A 21785-nucleotide genomic window follows, 5' to 3' on the forward strand; every position below is an offset into this window, starting at 1 on the left:
TTGGAAGGACTGATGCTGAAGCTGAAACTCCAATACTTTGGCCACCTTATGCGAAGAACCGACTCATTGGAAAAGACCCTGATGCTGGGAAAGATTGAAGGCAGGAGAAGAGGATGACAGAGGATGAGATGGTTAGGTGGCATCACGGATGTGATGGACATGAGTTGAGTAGGCTCCGTGAGTTGGTAATGGACTGGGAAGCCTGGCTGCAGTCCATGGGGTCGCAAAGAGTCAGACACTACTGAGCGACCTAAGTGAACTGACTGAAGATGATATACACACATGTTCACACCACTCCTTTGAGCTATTCTTCAGTGTGTTTCTCTCACATGCATGTGTGCTACACAAGTTAATAAGCTCTGTTTTTGTCTTTTGTCAGTCTAAGTTCTAGGGCCTTAGCCAGACCCTGGAAGGAATAAGGTAGATGCAATAACCTAGGAAGATAGATGAAATAATTTTTTTTTTATATTTTTTTCTCCAACTGCAAGTATCTATATTGTTTTTATATTAACTTGATCTAAATTATTGCTTGAAATAATCCCCTCAATTCACTCTGCTTTAAGAAGCCACTGATGACCTACAGAGCTACAGAACTAAGGTAATAACTTCCTTGATATTTATTTTATCAAGTTAAGATTTTAGCATCTCCTCCATTCTCCTTCATATAAATCATTTTACCTGGGACAATTATTCTATCATTCAAGTTCTTAATGACTGGTAAAAATTATGTGCCTTGTGAAAATAACATGCAAAATTAGAAGAAACCCAGAATTAGTGACAAGCTTTTGTTAAGAAGTGGTTTTATTTTTTTCTAAAAGATCATTTTAAAAGGTTTAATACCTATACAGATGACTCACTGGATATGTCCCCGATGCTGGGAAAGATCAAGGGTAGAAGGAGAAGAGGGCATCAGAGGATAAGATGACTGGATGGCATCACTGATGCAGTGCACATGAACAGGGGCAAACTCCGGCAGATGGTGAGTGGCAGGGAGACCTGGCATGCTGCATCCATGGGGTTGCAAAGAGTTGGACACAACTGGGTGACTGAACAAGGACAACAACCTATAGTTTTTTACTTTGCCTAAACTATATTTTATAGCTTGATAGGTAAAATAAAGCAAACTATCTTTAAAGCACTAAATTGTGTCACTTCAATATTTTAAAATTATAGTTCCTGTCAGTATAATCCTAAACATTTCCTCGGGCTATATACTTTTTCCCCTAGACACACAGAATAATTCAGATTGTAGACAAAATATGATTTTGTCCATTTTAAACCTGTTAAACCCAGCCCCCTACCCAGGTCCAGTTTCATTTCTCCCATTTACAAGATGCTTTAAAGGTTCTGATTTTCAGCGTATCAAACTAATGCAAAACAAGTGTGTGGCCTTCACTACTGAGTGTTCTCTTTGGAAACCATCACTGTTGAGAGATGGGGAAAATCTGAATGCATAAAGCATTTTTGGTTAATGAACTGCCTTTTATAAGGGATTTTCATATAATATAGAAGAGCTTCCCTTTTTGGTGTAAGTTTTGTGATCGTTAATCTTCCACACTCTCATCTTTGTCATCCTCGAGGTGTAATGACTATAAAAAAAAAAAACAATAATAATAACCTGAAATATTGGAAAGCAACTACTGCAGAGGTGGGAGAAATACACTTGCAGATGACAGCGCCATGCTAAAGTTAGATCACGAGGTCCCTTGGTATTTATGCCCGCATTACCGATGAGGCGTACTGAGTAAGAGGGCCATCTCCCAGAAGTGTATTAGTAATTTTCAGATAAAATTATGAGCATACCTTTCCCAAAGTGGAACAGACTTCATTTCCTGTTTGACTGATTACACTCTGGTACCTAACAAGTTTAGGAACCAGTTCATCTTGCAGTGGAAACAGTAAATCTTTGATGCACTGTTAAGTGCTAATGCTAAAAAAACTAAATAAATAAATAAACCTGTTTTTTTTTCCCTCCCTTTTTTACTAAGACTAAGGAAATCCCCTTCTCCTCTCATAACTCAAAAGCAAAAATGTATGTCTTCTTCAAATTCCAGTTGAAACTTAAAAATATCACCAATTTTGTAACAACTTATTCCTCTATTTTTCTTTCCATAAAGAATGAGTTGTTCTATTTTTCATTGTGTCTACTTATATTATCTTTATGCTGTCTTGAAATAGTACTCATTAATGGTATGTGTTTTTGTTGTTGTTTAACTCTACAGAAGACTTCATCAAACGGTTTATGTTTCTATTCTTTTCCTTTACTGGACTATGACTTTGATAATGTATCCCAGGTTTTATTTTCAGAGTCTAGAACCTAAATACCCTTCATAATTTTTTTTTAAATACTTCATCACATTTGAGTAAAAGATCAAATTAAAAAACATAATAATTTAAATTATTTGTGTGTACATGAATGTATAATTTTAATATCAGTTTGTTAATTCCCCTGGTCTTTTTGGTAACATATTATTATCATTTCTTTCATGGTACATAGCCTTATATGTTGATTGAGCTTCATGCATAATAAAAGTGTGCTGAGTAATAAGTATATATAAATATTCTTATTTTTAAATAGTGAGATGCTTGAGCTCTTTTGACATGCTAAGCAGTGTTTATGAATGCTATCCATAAAAATTTTAAAATCCACAAATACACAATAAGGGTTGGAATGATTAAACAATTAAAAGTTAATAGTTTGGCAGGCTTCAAGAAGGTATACTTGAAAGTTGAGTAAACAAATGACTTTTGGTTGGGATCACATTTATAGTGAAGAGAAAACATCAAGAAAATGAAATATATAGTACAGTAGATTCTTAAGAAAAAGCCAAAAATTGAAATGCTGATTGACAAGTCAAGATACTTTATATGAGGCTTAAGGGATAAAATTCATAATATGCAAACATTGTAAACTTGGCAATCACTTTAAATAGTAAATTAAAACCCCCTCTTCTGCAAACTGCTCTAAGCGTTTAATGCATCCAAGACAGAGCAACAACTCTTAATTGAAAATATTTCGTTTGACAATGGATAATGAGAATGGTGATTTATATTTAACAGAAACAAAGGTATTCAGCCCAACCTGCCTCTAGGTAGCAGTTACTTTGTCTTCAGTGATACACATTCATAAAATGTAAAGTTGGGTCTTTTGATAAGATCAGGATGAACTTCTCTTTCAAGTTATGTCACACATAAGGATATAACAGGAAACAAGTAAGGGAAATCCAGTAAATTAAACTATAAAAACCATTCTGCAAAAAGAAGAAAACCTAGTATATCAGTGACATTACTGTTTAAAATATGCATTTAAAAATTCAGAAATAATTAATTGTACAGCAAAATAGGCACAGAGGTTAAACTGGTGCTTGCCTACCCCTGGCTGCTTAGAAAAGCTGGCTGCAGTGTCCTAATTGGCCCCATGTTTCTGAGGAGTACATAAGCTGTACATTTTTCTTTCCACTCTCTATGCTTGAAAGAGTACTGGTTTTATTCCTTGATCTTTGCTTGAGGTTAGGTAATCACTATATGAAATCAGCCTCTGTGGGCATAGCATAATGGTTAAGATTTAATATGACTTTGGAAGCAGATAAACTTGGTTTGAATTGCAACTCTACCATTCATGACAGGCAACTAATTTCTTTCAACAAGCCTCAATTTCTGAAGCTATAAAGGAGGAGTAAGAAAGCCTTCCAGAAATGATTACTATGAGATGATTAATGAAAACATTTTGCAAGTACCTGGCATATTTTAAGTCCTTAATAAATAGGCAAAATAATTACGCTATTTTTGTTACCAAAATGATGATTCTATATCATCATCATCATACATCCCAGGCTAAGTGCATGCAAATACAAAGCGTAACTTTAGTGAGAATATAGCTTTCATAAAGGGTGATAGAAAATGATTGTTTTGAGTTGACATTCCCCAGCCTTGCCAGACAGAATATCGTTTTTTCTCCTCACATTTTGCACATATTTTTCCTATATATTTTTCCCCAAAATAATGTATAATCTGACAATCAATATGCATAGGAGAAAAATCAATTAACAGTAAGTATCTCCTCCTTTCCTAATCACCTAATTTTCTTCATAGAAATGGTTCAGGGAATGCAGTGGGGAGGAGTTTAAGCCAGAGATTGCCCAGACAGATTCATTATGAAAAAAGAAATTAAAATAGTTTCCTAAGTGTAAAATATCAGTGAACTTCAGTAAGTAAATAAAAGTAAAAAAAATCCCTATGCATATAATATTTCATAGGTATGACAGTCACGTATACAAACAAAAATAGGTTTGTGCTTACTTTTTCACACATTCATATGTTCATTTATAGGACTCAAAAATTCCATTTTAGAAATATTCTCAGGGGAATAGTTTTAAAAGAATCTTATAAAGTGAGATTACAGTGCCATGAATTCTAGGGAGTATTTCAAAGATTCTTCCATTATCAAATGTTTCCATATGAGACTTAACCTTGATACTACAATAAATCACATTTAAATTTGTATATAAACCAAAAACAAGTTTTTTTGGCGGGGAGGAGAGTCTGCTTATTTACACTACAGCTCTAAATTGCCCATTTAAAAAAATGGACAGAAAAAAAAAACTTTAAAAAAAGAAAACAAATCGGAAATACCTAAGTATTTTGCATAACTTCATAAATAATATATTAGTGAATATATTTAAAGAAAATGGTTCAAGCACACACAGTAAAAAGACTACAACTTGAAAAACAGTTACTATGGAACATAGCTTTTAATCTGTTTTAATAGCACCTATAATAATCTTGAAAACATCATCTTAACTGGTGCCACACAAATGAACAATTTAAACTAACTGAATATAGATAAGAATTTCCTGCTAGAAAGTTACTCAGCAGTAATACTTTTTACAGTTAATTTACAGATAAGAGTCTCTCTAGCCTACTGGGATAGATCAAAAATCGCAATTAACAAGGTTTAAATGAATAAGGGTTGCATTCTGAATAATTTATTCTATATTTATACTCTGTGCTTAAAAAGAAAAAAAACTTGTCAATAAGTAGATAAACTGACCAACTGATTTTTACTTGTTCTTTCTTTTTTGAGAAACATCTGAGATGCTAGAAAACTGACAGGTCGAGGACAGGCCACCCCTAAATGTGAATATGCAGGCATATTAATTATTCTGATGTAAAGTTACTTAAACAGCTGGTAAAAGAAGAATACACTGACCCTCTTTTGTTTTTCTGAAAACAAGGACTAATTCTCCCATGAAAAGCTATCCTCCTTATACCAGGAAGATAGAAGGTGTCCTTATTGCCAGAGATAGGGAATCCAAGGCCCAAACAGCAGTATAAATAAGGTTTGTTACTTCTTCATTACTTTGGAACTGCAAGTTCAAACCCCTTTGTTTTGTCAAATCTTCACAAACAATTTTCTTTATCTAATAGGTAAAAAAGCTTCCTGCTTTGGTTACTTCTTCGGGTCTCATTTTTATGGGGGTCCCATATGTACATAATTAAATTTTTTTTCCTGTTTTTCTTCTCCTGCCTTCTGTGAATTTAACTACAGGTATACCTCATTTTATTTCTCTCTGCTTTACTGTGCACTCTGCAGATACTGTGTTTCTTGCAAATTGAATGTTTGTGTCAACCCTGTACCTAGTAGGTCTATTGGCACCATTTTTTTCCAACAGCATCTGACTATTGCCTGTCTCTGTGCCACAGTCTGGTTAATATCTCATAATTTTACATCATTATATTTCTTATGTTGATCTGTGATCAGTAATCTTTGCCATTACTATGATGACTTGCTGAAGGTTCAGATGATGGTTAGGAATTTAGCAATAAAGTATTTTTTAATTAAGGTATGTACACCCTTTGTTTGTTTTAAGACACAATGTTATCACCCACTTGAAAGGCTATAGTATGGTGTACAACATAACTTTTATATGCACTGGGAAACCAAAAATTTTTGTGTGACTCACTTAATTGTCATATTTGCTTTATTTCAGTGGTCTAGAACTGAAGCTGTAATATCTCCGAGGTATATATGCATTAGACCAGCCAAAAGAACCTAGAAAGTGATAGGAAAGCCTCTTCCTCCCCTACAGAGCCAAATGACCACAAGCTTAGACAAGGAAGGGAGAAGAAACAGCAAGAGGAACACATTTACTAATGGACAACACAGCCTGTCATTAACGTCACAGAGACCAGCAATCTTAACACTTGGTAAACATGACTAGTAACCTAAGTTACTGGGAGGAACTTGCAACCAATGCCTGTAATAAAGCAAGATGAGGGCACAGCTGTCTATTGCCCTGGGGCAGATATGCTGACAAAATCTGAGAGCAGAAGAGTATTTCAAACGTGTTTGCCTCTGAGCATCAACATCAAGACAATATAGAGTTAAATCCTCAGATGTGCATAAAAGTTTGTTCATCTCAGAGGCCCACTTGGTTACATATATTCCTTTGCCACATTTCTGTGGATTTTGTTCTATGTTTATTCTTCACTGAATTCTTTTATACGCACTTAATATTGTAGACAAATCATTCAAATTCCAGTCTATGGGACCCAATATACCTTCTACTACTACTCCTGATAGGTTCTATTACAAAAGGCCAGCTGTTCTTTTCATAAGTTTTCCTCATTTAATCCTCATGAGAACTTTATAAAAATAGGCATTTTGCCTTGATTTTACAGATGAGGAAAGCAAGTACAACCAAGCTAACTGTAATTTGCTCAAGGTCAGTGGGATAAATTCACTTAGTGGAATCTAAAATGATTTAGGTTCCTGTTCCCCTAAAGGAAAAAGAACAATGTCAAATTTTTATCTACAGGCTGAATACAAAATCTTATAATGAAAATCTGTTTATTGAATATCTAACTCACAATCTATACTCATGAATCCTGACTTCAAATGTGCTTTGTAATAAGGTTCTGGGTTATTTCTGGGAAAATAGTATATCTCACACAAATTAATATTTAATGGTGTCATTTTGAATTTATTTTAAAATTTTAATGATGATGTTGAAATATTAAATGGTGATGTTGTACCTTTAAAATAAATGATGGTGTTGAATCATCATCCATACACAGTTAACAGTATGTGGTGTATGACATCTGATGGGCCAACTACAAAGTGTATATAGTAGCAGTAATTCTTTTCCTTACAAACTTTCCTTACATAAGTTATACATATATAGCTCTTCTTTAATTTATTTTGAGTAGGAAAATGGAAATTTAGTATTAAGAAAGATAAGGCTTTCCCCATTATAAAAACAAGCATGTGAATTATTTTGGTGTAACTTATGGCTACCGCATTACAATGTAAGAACTTTATTTGCTCATACTGTTTCAATCACATTCACTTTTCCATTTTAAATATTCTGAACAACTCCAGATAAGCACTGACTAAATTGCTTTAGTCCAAATTAAGTCCTTTGTATGGGTCCTATCTTGTAGAATCCCTTGTTTCTTTTGTTCTATCATCTTCTACACAGAAGTATTAGCATTTCTATTTGCCTTTAATTTCTAACACTACCTTGAATTTCAATTGTGTATCACATCTTAGAACCAACAGTCCAAAGAAAAGAGTTGTTAATAGTATCATTTTACATCAGAGGTTTATTCTATGGACCGAAAAGAGTTGTTAATAGTATCATTTTACATCAGAGGCTTATTCTATGGACCACATAAAAATTCCCATTTATTGTAAATCTTAATATTATTCCTTTATTGAATCATCACTATTAAAAATGAGATACTTCAAGTAAGTATATTTCCACATTTCTAAAACTAAGAAATTAGTGCTGAAAAGCTCCATGGTACAGTAATTTTATTCCAAGATTTAAAAATATATAGTATTTAATTCAAAGCAAAATTATGGTTTTCTTTTATATATATACATTTAATATAATATAAAAATCCAGGTTCATTGTTGGATTTTTTAAAAAGGTACTTTGAGATGACAAATTCAGGCCTCTCAAAGAAGTATAAGAGAAGATGAGGAAAGTGATTACTGTTTGAAAAGATTAGCATAATGTATAGATATCTATGTGCAAATATGTAACATTATCTTCTAAAAGAATCCTTGTAGCTTGATTTTCAAAAATCATTTATGGGAATGACTCAAAGCTCTCTTTCAGCACCATGAAGTTTCATGTGATGATTTACAATGGTTAACAAAGGTAGAATAAAAAACTAAATAAACACCGTGCAGAGTAAATGAAAACTGCTGAAAATTAAATATTAAAGGCTTAAACTCAAATCATTGTAACTATTAATAATGCCACAACAATGATGATCAGAGGAAGCCTCAGTACATCATGTTGCCACTGAAGCAATTGGTGTATAAGGTATTCATCAGTGAGAATAAGATATTATATGTATTAATTACCTTAAGTTTTAAGCAACTTCTATACTTGAGATACTATAAAAAATTATCTTATCAAAAAAAACTTCTTCTCCAGAAAAAAATGTTTCCTTCCTACCCTACATAAACCAAATAGATTCAATAAAATCAATAAATTTATGATTTAATTTATATTATCAATCTACAATATTTTCTTTCAGGCTCAAGAGCAAAGATCCATTGTATGAGTACAGATTTGTCATATTAAAAACTGCAGTGATTAACTGTGAAAAAAATATATATATAATAAAACTTACCAACAGGTTCCTTTTGATTTTGAAAGAGAATCTTGCTATTACTGCCATCCATATTTGCCATATTAATTGTGTTGCCATCTGTCCAGTAGAGTTTCCTTAATTCAAAAGAGATATGGTTTAAAAATATTAGATATAGACCTACTTGTTGACTAGAAACATCTGTTGAAGAACTAAGTTAATATTAAATTATTGGCGCAGGATTATTTTTTTTTCCAAGAAGTCTCCAAATTGTTGAGCCACTTGCCTGGGAAGAAGTCACTCTTACTTTTTCCTATCATTGAAGACCCATTATCTCACTTGTTTCTCCTCTACACCCACAAACGTCCATGGGCTTCTCCAGGCAAGGATATTGGAGTGGGTTGCCGTGCCCTCCTCTAGGGGATCTTCCTGCACAAGAGATCGAATCCATAGCTCTTATGTCTCCTGCATTGGCAGGCGGGTTCTTTACTACTAGTGCCACCTGGGAAGCCCTTAACTTTAACTACAGTAAATTATTTCCATTTAAAATCATTCATCAATGTTAATTCTCTTGATTCAGAAAAATCAGGTACCAGAGAAGGAAACAAAGTCATTTCAATCATTCCTGTTGAAAGCACTACAGAGAAAGACTTTCTTTTAGCTCTACATGAGTTCTCTACATGCATTCCTGAAGACTAACCAGAAGATGGGAGAATGTGATCTAATCTGCAATGACCATAACATCAACTCACAGTAAACATGTTATTAACAACTGGTATTTGAAATGAAATTAACAACTTTTCTAGGCTTCTCTCTCTCTTTTTCTCATTCTGAACTGTCACTCTTTATAAACATAAATTGATAAAATTTTACAGTAATATGTAAAAACTTGATTTCATGCAGAAAGAGCAGAAATCGTTAACACGGGATCGCCTATAATGTCCATATTCACATTTGCCTTTTTTACTGTATAGCTTATATGTATATACACATATGTATATGTGTGTCTCTTCTGAATTCAACAAAGTTTTTACATAATATCAGAGCAAAGGTGTATAAAATTTTGAAAAACTTAAAAAAAAAAATCATACTTTACCCCCTGACTGGGTGAGCTGCTAGACACTGTGGTTTATCGATTCCATGGATAATTGAGGTTTTCAAGGAGCCATCTAGTCTTGCCACGTTAATTTGTGTTTCATCAAATTCTGAGCTAATCCAGTATAAATTACGTGAGACCCAGTCCACGGTTAACCCTCTGATACTCTGAATATCTGTACAACAGGAAAGAGAAAATCACAAGTGAATGAAATGTCTCATTGTTTTGGCTTTCCAAGTCAGTTATTTTCTGTCTCAGGGAAAATTTAATTTACACTTTAATTTGTTAGCTAAAATTGTACAAGATGTAATCTCATTCCCTTATCAGCCCTTCTTAAGGCATGAATAATCATTAATGTCTTACTGCTGAGCCATTTGAAAACCTGAAGTAACAATTAGCATTAAATTTGCACTAACAGTCAATGATTCGCTAGTAAACACTAAGGAGCAGATGTAGGCAGCAGTCCTATGGGCCAAGGTGACCAAAATTCAAATTAGAGTAATAGCTTCTCTAGTTGGTAGTACATCTTTCTAGTCAGGAGAAAGTACTTGTGGGCCATCAACAAATGGGCCATTTTATCTGTTAAGTGCAAATTTGTTACTGAAATTAAATAAAATAATTCAACTTTCTGAAAAGAATTATCAGAGAGTTGAACATCTTTAAAATGGATAATTAGCAGAAATTGACTGAGATATGAGCAAAGAAACTGAAACCCTTTAAAAATTCCTCCAATGTGGATTCTATAGAAATTACTGAAATCTAAATATGTTTTTATTCATTACAGCCAATATGAATATTTGGGTTGCTATTACTTGATTATTCAATTGGGCATCTTTTTAAAAAATGATGGAAAGTAGGCTTAAATATAATTGCACATTTTAATTAAAGAAACAAATGAAAAATAAAGTGTTAAAACAATGGATACTAGGAAATCTTTTCAACATATTAACAGATACACAATTCAGTTCAGCTCAGTTGGTCAGTTGTGTCTGACTCTTTGCAACCGCATGGACTGAACCATGCCAGGCCTCCCTGTCCATCACCAACTCCCAGAATTTAACCAAACTCATGTCCATTGAGTCAGTGATGCCTTCCAACCATCTCATCTTCTGTTGGCCCCTTCTCCTCCGGCCTTCAATCTTTCCCAGCATCAGGGTCTTTTCCAATGAGTCAGTTCTTCACATCAGGTGGCCAAAGTATCGGAATTTCAGTTTCAACATCAATCCTTCCAATGAATATTCAGGACTGATTTCCTTTAGGATAGACTGGTTGGATCTCACTGCAGTCCCAGGGACTCTCAAGAGTCTTCTCCAACACCACAGTTCAAAAGCATCAATTCTTCGGTACTCATCTTTCTTTATAGTCCATCTCTCCCATCCATACGTGACTACTGGAAAACCACAGCTTTGACTAGACAGACCTTTGTTGGCAAAGTAATGTCTCTGCTTTTTAATATGCTGTCTGGGTTGGTCATACACAAGGCCAGTTTAATTCTCAATTTGTAGCATTTGAATGCATTAACTGGGTATTTTATTTTTAAAAGTTTTAATATTTGCTAGCATGCTGTACCTCTTAGGGTTCTCCAGACTCCTGATACTCAAATTTATCAGACATTTAGAGACTGTGCAAATGAAGATTCTGATTCAGTAGATCTGAGAAGGCACCTAAGATTCTGCAAGTTAAAACTAATACCAAGTGCTGCAGCTACTGCTCCAGAGCAGCAGTTCCATGCAAAACACTTCTAGAAATGCAGAGTGGCTGCTACTTAGCTCATCTAATTTCTGTCTGGTCTGTGCTCAGTCATGGCTGATTCTTTGTGACACCATGGACTATAACCTGCCAGGTTCCTCTGTCCAAATAATTTACCAGGTAAGAATACTGGAGAAGGTTGCCATTTCCTCTTCCAGAGGACCTTTCTAGCCCAGGGATCGAACTTGTGAACTTGTGTCTCCTGTGTCTCTTGCATTGACAAGCTGATTCTTTACCACTGTACCACCTGGGAAGCCCATCTAATTGCTACATCTTCCCTTTTTATGATTTTCAAAAGATGCCATCAAGCAAAAGGTGTCATTTTGAAAAGGTGAAAACTCCAGATTTGTAAAATTTGCCAGCTAGTTCAAAGTTTAAAAAAAAAGGGATTCCTGGCAGTTCTGGGTCAGCTGTGACGTGCCTTGCTGGCACAGGAGGCTCAACCTCAAGTTTACAAACTTGAGTCTTGACAGAGCCTGCTTTCCTGCTCAGTATTCATTTCATTATTTCTAAATAACTTGTAATTACAGTGTTCTAAAAAGTATTCCGCATGTTTTAATTTCTGCTCTAAGCAGCAACTTCTCACTCTGCAAGGTACCTTTCATCATTAAGTTCTGTTAAGTTGGCAGACTTTAAATACAAACTTCATTTCTCAAACCAATGCTGGAAATTTATTTGTATTTTTACTTATTCTCATTCAGTCTCCCTTTCATTGAGAAACAATAAGAAAAAATAATAACACAACATCTTTGTAAAGCTAGACCTTCAATGTCAAATATTTATTTTGCTTCACTCAGGATATTTTTTTCCTTTCCTTTACTCTCTGGACTTAATTGGTTACTGAGAAACAATAATGAGAATTTCTGGCTTTTGTTCTAGGTTGGGTGCCTATTCTTTGTCTTTAATGAAGTCACTTAAATTTTGGCTTCTTTTTCTTATCAGCACAATGAGGCTAATTATAGATAAATCATAGGATTTTGTGAATATTAGATGATGTGTGTTTATGTAGCTTAATTCAGGATTAAGGGATACTTTGCCAATCCAAGGATTTAATGTTTTCTGCCTTTTTATCTTGAATTGCTTGGTACTGCAAAAATAAAGTTTTTATTTCCTCTAAAATACATGTTATCCAAAGTTTGCTTGCTTATTTTTTTCCTGCTGTCTCTGCTGCTCAAAATTTATTCACTTGTTTCTAAATGACTCCTAAACATACAACCTGAAGACTGCATTGCACTCTTAAATCAGAAAGCATAGCCAAATGCAATCTGTATGTTGTGCTTAGCATTTAGTTGTGTCTGACTCTTTGTGACCCCATGGACTGTAGCCTGCCAGGCTCCTCTGTCCATGGGATTCTCCAGACAAGAATAGTGGAGTGGGTTGCCATGGCCTCCACCGGGTATTTTCCCAACTCAGAGATCAAATCCAGGTCTCCTGCATTGCAGGCAGATTCTTTATTGTCTGAGCCACCAGAGAAGCTCAAATATAAGTTATTAATACCTATTTCAGATCAGATCAGATCAGTCGCTCAGTCGTGTCCGACTCTTTGTGACTCCATGAATCGCAGCACGCCAGGCCTCCCTGTCCATCACCAACTCCCGGAGTTCACTCAGACTCACGTCCATCGAGTCAGTGATGCCATCCAGCCATCTCATCCTCTGCCGTCCCCTTCTCCTCTTGCCCCCAATCCCTCCCAGCATCAGAGTCTTTTCCAATGAGTCAGTCAACTCTTTGCATGAGGTGGCCAAAGTACTGGAGTTTCAGCTTTAGCATCATTCCTTCCAAAGAAATCCCAGGGCTGATCTCCTTTAGAACAGACTGGTTGGATCTCCTTGCAGTCCAAGGGACTCTCAAGAGTCTTCTCCAACACCACAGTTCAAAAGCATCAATTCTTCAGTGCTCAGCCTTCTTCACAGTCCAACTCTCACATCCGTACATGACCACAGGAAAAACCATAGCCTTGACTAGACGAAATTTTGTTGGTAAAGTAATGTATCTGCTTTTGAATATGCTATCTAGGTTGGTCATAACTTTCCTTCCAAGGAGTAAGCGTCTTTTCCCTGTCAATTCTATGGTCCATGCTCTCTCAAATCTATTTCTAGCTTTAATATTGCATAGCATACAATCTTCTTCCTCTTTCAGGCAGTTGATTTAGTTGCCTTCAGGTTATTTTTCTGACTAGAGAGCTCTGTATCATGACCTTCAATTGTCCCAAGGTATTTGATTGCTTCCAACCACTCAAAGTGATGCTGGAATTCCTTACCCTGGCTTTCTATATAATCTGAATATAACTGTCTGTCCAACCTTATTTCTCACCATTTTTGACCCATTATCTTACCCTTGAGTCATATTGACATTTTCTCAGATTTCCATACTTGTCTTGATCTTTCCAATCTATATAGAATTACCTGGACCTCATACCTATTATTTTTTTATAATCTCATGCAAAATAGTCTAGTTGATAGGCAACATTGCCCTTCAAACACAAAAACCTAATTAATTCTATATGTTCCAGTCTTAAAGATTTTCTCCATCTATCTAACTCAATAAGACTATATCTGGTCAATTCTTTTCTATGTAACATGATAATTATATGTGAACATACTACTACTTTCACATATACTTCTTGAAGATAGGCCCTTGCTAATTTATTTTTATAGCTCTCCTCCTCAAACATACACAACATTGCCTTCAAAATAAATAGCTTTTGATGAATTCATAATATGGACAAACTATAATTATAAGGATATGTGAGCTAAGTTAAAAATATCAGATGTAAGATCCTCAAGAGTATTTTCAGGAGTACACATCTAAACATATTCAGGCAATCTCAATTCTCATTTTCTATTCTAACCCTTCTTCTGTCCATTAGTTTGGAGCTTCTAATTATCAGCATTATGTCTAAAATAAAACTTATGTCTTTTTTGACCATGATTACTGCCCAAGTCTTATTGTTTTGGAATGTCCTAGTAAGTTCACCATAAAGGGGTCAGGGGAAGAATAACAACTGCAATACATTTAATGATATTTTTGTTTTGTTTTGATAAAAATACTGAAATAATGAATTGATTCAACTCCTGTCTTCAAGTCAAGCCAAGATCTCTGAGCAAGTTTTTCAGAAAGTTCAATTTCTTATTTCTAATGACTCTCACTTCTTAAAGTAAGACAGATTAGATATTCCTAAAATTCTTCCACCACCACAAAATTCCCTGATGTATGATAAATTAAAACTTTGAAATGTGTTGTTGAGATCATAGGACAGACAGAAAAATATCTAAATGCTAATACACAACTGTATGTTACATAAAATCATAAAGGAAGCCAAGTAGGAATACAGAGGTTGGTGAGGCCATAGGGGCAACAATTTGTAATGAAAATCTAGAGATTGCTGGATTACTAGTTGCTCAGTGCAAGAGTGTTCAGTCTTTAAACCAACAAAAAGTAGCAGAGCTAAACAAGTGCAATTCCCAGATATAATAATGGTCAACATCCTCAGGTGAGTTAAAAAAGAAAGAAACAAACAAACAATATATATATATATATATATATATGCCTGCTCAAAAAGGAGTATGATTCTTTAAATAAATATAAAACATTTTTTCTGTTTCTCTTCTGGTTATGAAAGATAAAAATCTAAGCATAGGCCTATGGTTGGGCAAGAGATGCATCTATTGTTTGTCTAGGAGAATGGTTCTTTGCTTATAATGACTCCTTTTTCTCCAAAAGAAGCAAATTCAAATCCTCTAAGGAAGAAAACAATTTTCTCCACCCAAGCATTTACAATTTCTACACTGAATTTGTTCTCATAATAGATCAGAAAAATTAAAACACACACAAAGAATAAGACATAAGAGAAAAATAAAGAGTAGGTTTAAGTTCCCAAAGCCTACATGGTTTTAAATTATTATGTGTAACATAAAGAAAATTGAGTGGGTAATTTTAAAGGAAAAAAATATACTTCAAAATAATAAGCAAGGTACAATAATTTATTTTTTTTGCAATAATTTATTTTTAAAAATCTTCTTGAAATGTATATAAATGAGAAGCAAAATAACTTGACAATATTAAAAAGAACAATTATTTAGATGGATTAACCAGCAGGTTAGACACTAGTACTGCAAGACAACTTGTGAACTGCAAGACATCTGATGAACTGCAAGACAGTTAACTGTTAGACAAAGAAAACAGAAACAAAAAGATTAGATGAGTTGGAAGTTAGAACAAATAACTTACCACATCTAGTCAGTTTCAGAAGGAAGGCATAGAGACTAGGCTAGAAAAAATAACAGAGACAATAGTTGAGGGTGTTTTCTCCCTGCACTGATGAAAGAGATGGCCCAGTACAGTAAAGTTTGGATGGCTAAATAAAAACAGTCATGAGGAAAAAGAAGAACTTCAAAGCATTTAGAGAGAAAACATATATTCTGTTAAAAAAAAAAAAAAAGGAATGACAAATTAGACAAACACAGAGATTCTCAAGAGATGTGAAAAGATAGTAAAATAATATCTGGAAAGGATTGAGAAAAAATGACACTAAACTTTGAATTTGTATTCAACAACATTATGTTCCAAACTACATCTCAACAACAAAATATTGATTTAAAAATGCACGAATGACTCAATAGCCATGTCTCTAAAGCAGATACAGAAATGACCAACAAGAACACAAAAAGATATTCAACATCACTAATCATTAGGAAATGTGATCATATGCACAAGTATATTCCACCTCACGCCTATTAATTGAAAGTGAAAGCCATTCAGTCGTGTCCAACCCTCTGCGATATCATGGACTGTAGTCCACCAAACTCCTCTGTCCAGGAATTCTCCAGGCAAGAATACTGGATTGGGTTGTCATTCCTTTATCTAGGGGATCTTCCTAACCCAGGGGTCAAACCCAGTTATCCTGCATTGCAGGCAGACTCTTCACCATTTGAGCCACCAAGGAAGCCATTCACAAGTAGGATGACAACTACTAATAATGGAAAGTTAACTAACAAACAAAAAACAAGAACAACAACAACAAAAAAGAAGAAGAAGAAAATAATATTGGCAAGAATATGAAGAAACTGGAACCCTTGTGAGCTGATGATAGGAACGTAAAATGGTGCAGCCTTTGTTGGAAATAGTATGGCAGTTCCTCAAAAAATTAGAATTACCATGTGATCCAGCCATTCTACCTCTGGGTATATAACCAAAAGAATGCAAAGGTCTCAAAGAGCTACTTGTACACCTATGTTCACAGCAGCATTATTCACAATAGCCAAAAAGTGAAACAACCCAAACATCCATTGACTGTTGAATGTATAAACAAATTGGGATACATACATAAAATGGAACATTATTCAGCCTTAAAAAGAAAGGAAATTCTGACATGCTACAATATGGATGGACTTGCAGATAGCACGCTAAGAGAAAAGACCCATTCACAAGAAGGTAAGTACTAGATGATTCCTTTTATATGAGGTACCTATAGTAGTTTCAGAGACATAGAAATAGAATAGTGGTTTCTAGAAAATGAGAAGGGGGATGGGAAGTTGTTTCTTAATGGGGTGAGATTCATTTTGTAAGATGGAAAGAGTTATGGAGATTGGTTACACAATGTGAATGTACTTAACACTACTAAACTGTACAATTAAGAAGGTTTGAGATGATAAATTTACATGATGTATATTTTACTGCAATTAAAAATTATCTTTATAAAAAGAAGACTAAACAAAACTATTTTCAGATATTATATCAATAACAAATTCTCATTAAATTAAGATACATTGAAAGATATAATTCAGAGAGAAGGCCTTAAATGAAAGAGGGATGGAGGTAAGCATGCGAACTGGTTAACATGTAGATAAATCTAAATGAAAATGGACTGGTTGTCAATTCTCTGCTTGTGAGACTCATCTCTTTTTTTTTTTTTCTTTCTATGAAGCAGACTTACTGACACCAGCATCTTGGGAGTGGACGCCAAGCCTTCTGCCCCGAAAGAGGTGTGCATTCAAAGAGGAGGGGATTCATAACTCTCTGAGGGCAGATATGGCTTCAGCCAGTCAAAACTCATTTGCAGTGGTTTTTTTTGGCGAGTATTTCTCTGTTCTTACAAGCAAAGCTTAAAAAAGCAAAATGGTAATACTTGTGAAAAGCTTTCTCAAAGAAACTCTGTAAATATTAAATATTCTGTTGCATTTATGAAAAGCTCTGATCATAAAAGTATATATGTATGTGTGTATATATATCTATCTATATGTTATTATATACATAACACATGATGGTACACAAACTAAGAAAACATCAATAAATCCATAATACATCTTAAGAACATTACAAACACTTTAGGAATCTTTAATGCTCATCCTCAGACATTTTACAGCTCTCCAACTCTGAAAAACTGAGTGCTTACTCACTTGGCTTTCTCACTTTTAACACATATGCATGTTTTCTAAATCTTTTTTTTTTTTTTAAGAACATAGGGGCAGAATTATAACTTCTTGACTAATCCTTATATGCTTTACATCCTAACCTTATCATTATTCCTGTCTTAGAGAAACAAATCACTGCTGATTAGGGAGAAAAGTCTGAAACAAGTCTCTTTTTATTTTCATATGGATCAATGTCTCTAATATCTTTCCAATTATTTGGTCAAGTTTACCTCTCACATTCATGACATTCAATTACTGCTGTTTCCGCTCTTGCTGTCTGTAATCTTCTTATACCTAGGTTTTATTTCAGATTTGGATCATTTCTATAATTGTCTAAGTGTATCCTGTCTATAATTTCTCACTTTTTCAATCTAGTTATCAAGTTTATACCTGCTTCATCTTCAAAAGAGTTTGACTGACCAATACCCATCTGTAAAAGTCTATAGCAGTTTTCCACTGAATTTAAAGGGGAAAAACAAAAAAAGCTCCTCCGGTGTAAGACCTTCTGTTCTGCTATCATATTAACCTTCTAGTTTACTCTTCTATAAGAACAATCTATCTACAATTCACTACTTGCTCCTCTTTATACATGTGTATTCAGCTCTTTGTGTTTACTAATAGGTACTTTTTAAATAACAGATGTCTACAATCTTCCACTAAAAGGCTTCATGGATGACATTTTAAAATTAAAATTCTATTCAGTTCAGTTCAGTTGCTCAGTCGTATCGGACTCTTTGTGACCCCATTAACCACAGAACGCCAGGCCACCCTGTTCATCACCAAACTCATGTCCATTGAATCGGTGATGCCATCCAACCATCTCATCCTCTGTCGTCCCCTTCTCCTCCTGCCCTCAATCTTTCCTAGCATCAGGGTCTTTTCAAATGAGTCAGCTCTTTGCATCAGGTGGAAAAATATTGGAGTTTCAGCTTCAGCATCAGTCCTTCCAATGAACAGCCAGGACTGATATCCTTAAGAATGGACTGGTTGGATCTCCTTGCATTCCAAGGGATTCTCAAGAGTCTTCTCCAACACCACAGTTCAAAACATCAATTTTTCAGCACTCAGCTTTCTTTATAGTCCAATTCTCACATCCATACATGATTACTGGAAAAACCATAGCCTTGACTAGACAGACCTTTGTTGACAAAGTAATGTCTCTGCTTTTTAATACGCTGTCTAGGTTGGTTATAACTTTCCTTCCAACGAGTAAGTGCCTTTTAATTTCATGGCTGCAATCACCATCTGCAGTGATTTTGGAGCCCCCCAAAATAAAGTCTGACACTGTTTCCACTGTTTCCCCATCCATTTACCATGAAGTGACAGGACTGGATTACATGACCTTAGTTTTCTGAATGTTGAGCTTTAAGCCACCTTTTTTACTACCCTCTTTCACTTTCATCAAGAGGCTCTTTAGTTCCTCTTTACCTTCTGCCATAAGGGTGGTGTCATCTGCATATCTGAGGTTATTGATATTTTTCCCGGCAATCTTGATTCCAGCTTGTGCTTCTTCTAGTCCAGCATTTCTCATGATGTACTCTGCATATAAGTTAAATAAGCAGGGTGACAATATACAGCCTTGACTTACTCCCTTTCCTATTTAGAACCAGTCTGTTGTTCCATGTCCAGTTCTAACTGTTGCTTCCTGACCTGCATACAAATTTCTCAAGAGGCAGGTCAGGTGGTCTGGCATTCCCATCTCTTTCAGAATTTTCCACAGTTTATTGTGATCCACACAGTCCAAGGCTTTGGCATAGTCAATAAAGCAGAAATAGATGTTTTTCTAGAACTCTCTTGCTTTTTCGATGATCCAGCTGATGTTGGCAATTCAGTCTCTGGTTCCTCTGCCTTTTCTAAAACCAGCTTGAACATCTGGAAGTTCACGGTTCACATATTGCTGAAGCCTGGCTTGGAGAATTTTGAGCATTACTTTACTAGCTTGTGAGATGAGTGCAATTGTGTGGTAGTTCGAGCATTCTTTGGGATTGGAATGAAAACTGACCTTTTCCAGTCCTGTGGCCACTGCTGAGTTTTCCAAATTTGCTGGCATATTGAGTGCAGCACTTTCATAACATCATCTTTCAGGATTTGAAATAGCTCCACTGGAATTCCATCACCTCCACTAGCTTTGTTCATAGTGATGCTTTCTAAGGCCCACCTGACTTCACATTCCATGATGCCTGGGTCTAGTTGAGTGATCACACCATAGTTATTATTTGGGTTGTGAAGATGTTTTTTGTATTGTTCTTCTGTGTACTCTAGTCACCTCTTCTTAATATCTTTTGCTTCTGTTAGTTTCATGCCATTTCTGTCCTTTATTGAGCCCATCTTTGCAGGAAGTGTTCCTTGGTATCTCTAATTTTTTTGAAGAGATCTCTAGTCTTCCCCATTCTCTTGCTTTCCTCTATTTCTTTGCACTGATCACTGAGGAAGCCTTTCTTATCTCTCTGCGCTCTTCTTGGAACTCTGCATTCAAATGCATATATTTTTCTTTTCTCCTTTACTTTTCACTTCTCTTCTTTTCACAGCTATTTGTAAGGGGTCTTCAGACAGATGTTCCCCAACTAAACTTTCTACTTCGATTCAAGGCCTGTTACCAAAATCTAGATCTCACTGTTATTACTGACCTTTTTTTGTTTTTTCTCTGGACTATTTTCCATAATAGCTTTTATTGTCTAAGCATTTTTTCTTACTAGGTAAGAAAATAGAGGAAATGAATGAATCCTTAGTACTTACTGACAAAATGGGTGGCAGAAGTGGAAAAAATTTTATATAGAATAACTATGATCATGGCATCTGGTCCCATCACTTCATGGGAAATAGATGAAACAGTGTAAACAGTGTCAGATTTTAGTTTTTTGGGCTCCAAAATCACTGCAGATGGTGATTGTAGCCATGAAATTAAAAGACATTTGCTCCCTGGAAGGAAAGTTATGACCAACCTAGACAGCATATTGAAAAGCAGAGACATTACTTTGCCAACAAAGGTTCATCTAGTCAAGGGTATGTTTTTTCCAGTAGTGATGTATGGATGTGAGAGTTGGACTCTCACAAAGAGAAGAAAGCTGAGCACTGAAGAATTGATGCTTTTGAACTGTGATGTTGGAGAAGACTCTTGAGAATCCCTTGGACTGCAAGGAGATCCAATCAGTCCATCCTAAAGGATACCAGTCATGGGTGTTCATTGGAAGGACTGATGCTGAAGCTGAAACTCCAATATTTTGCCACCTCATGTGAAGAGTTGACACATTGGAAAAGACCCTGATGCTGGGAGGGATTAGGAGCAGGAGGAGAAGGGGATGACAGAGGATGAGATGGCTGGATGGCATCACCAACTTGATGCACATGAGTTTGAGTGAACCCCGGGAGTTGGTGATGGACAGGGAGGCCTGGTGTTTTGCAATTCATGGGGTCCCAAAGATGGGCTCGATAACCAACAGAAATGGTATGCACCTAACAGAATCATTAGATAACAAGAAGAGGTGGCAAGAATACACAGAAGAACTGTACAAAAAAGATCTTCATGACCCAGATAATCACGATGGTGTGATCACTGAGCTAGAGCCAGAAATCCTGCAATGTGAAGTCAAGTGGGCCCTAGAAAGCATCACTATGAACAAAGCTAGTGGAGGTGATGGAATTCCAGTGGAGCTATTTCAAATCCTGAAAGATGATGTTATGAAAGTGCTGCACTCAATATGCCAGCAAATTTGGAAAACTCAGCAGTGGCCACAGGACTGGAAAAGGTCAGTTTTCATTCCAATCCCAAAGAAAGGCAATGCCAAAGAATGCTCAAACTACCTCACAATTGCACTCATCTCACAAGCTAGTAAAGTAATGCTCAAAATTCTCCAAGCCAGGCTTCAGCAATATGTGAACCGTGAACTTCCAGATGTTCAAGCTGGTTTTAGAAAAGGCAG

General features: G+C 35.4%; 1 protein-coding gene across 1 annotated transcript in view; it reads right to left on the reverse strand.

The window, feature by feature from the left end:
• The window catches only part of LRP1B (LDL receptor related protein 1B), a 2178569-nt gene that overhangs the window by 685358 nt on the left and 1471426 nt on the right, over positions 1-21785 (reverse strand). Inside the window, exons 30-31 of the mRNA XM_086368415.1 lie at positions 9704-9878; positions 8650-8744 (exon numbers count right to left, since the gene is read on the reverse strand). Coding sequence (XP_086224541.1) covers positions 8650-8744; positions 9704-9878 — 270 coding nt within the window. The remainder of the gene's footprint in view (positions 1-8649; positions 8745-9703; positions 9879-21785) is intronic.

This window comes from Bos grunniens, chromosome 2 (genome assembly GCF_055505025.1).
Source record: "Bos grunniens cultivar Pamir isolate PY7600 chromosome 2, Bosgru_T2T1.0, whole genome shotgun sequence".
Lineage (NCBI taxonomy): Eukaryota > Metazoa > Chordata > Mammalia > Artiodactyla > Bovidae > Bos > Bos grunniens.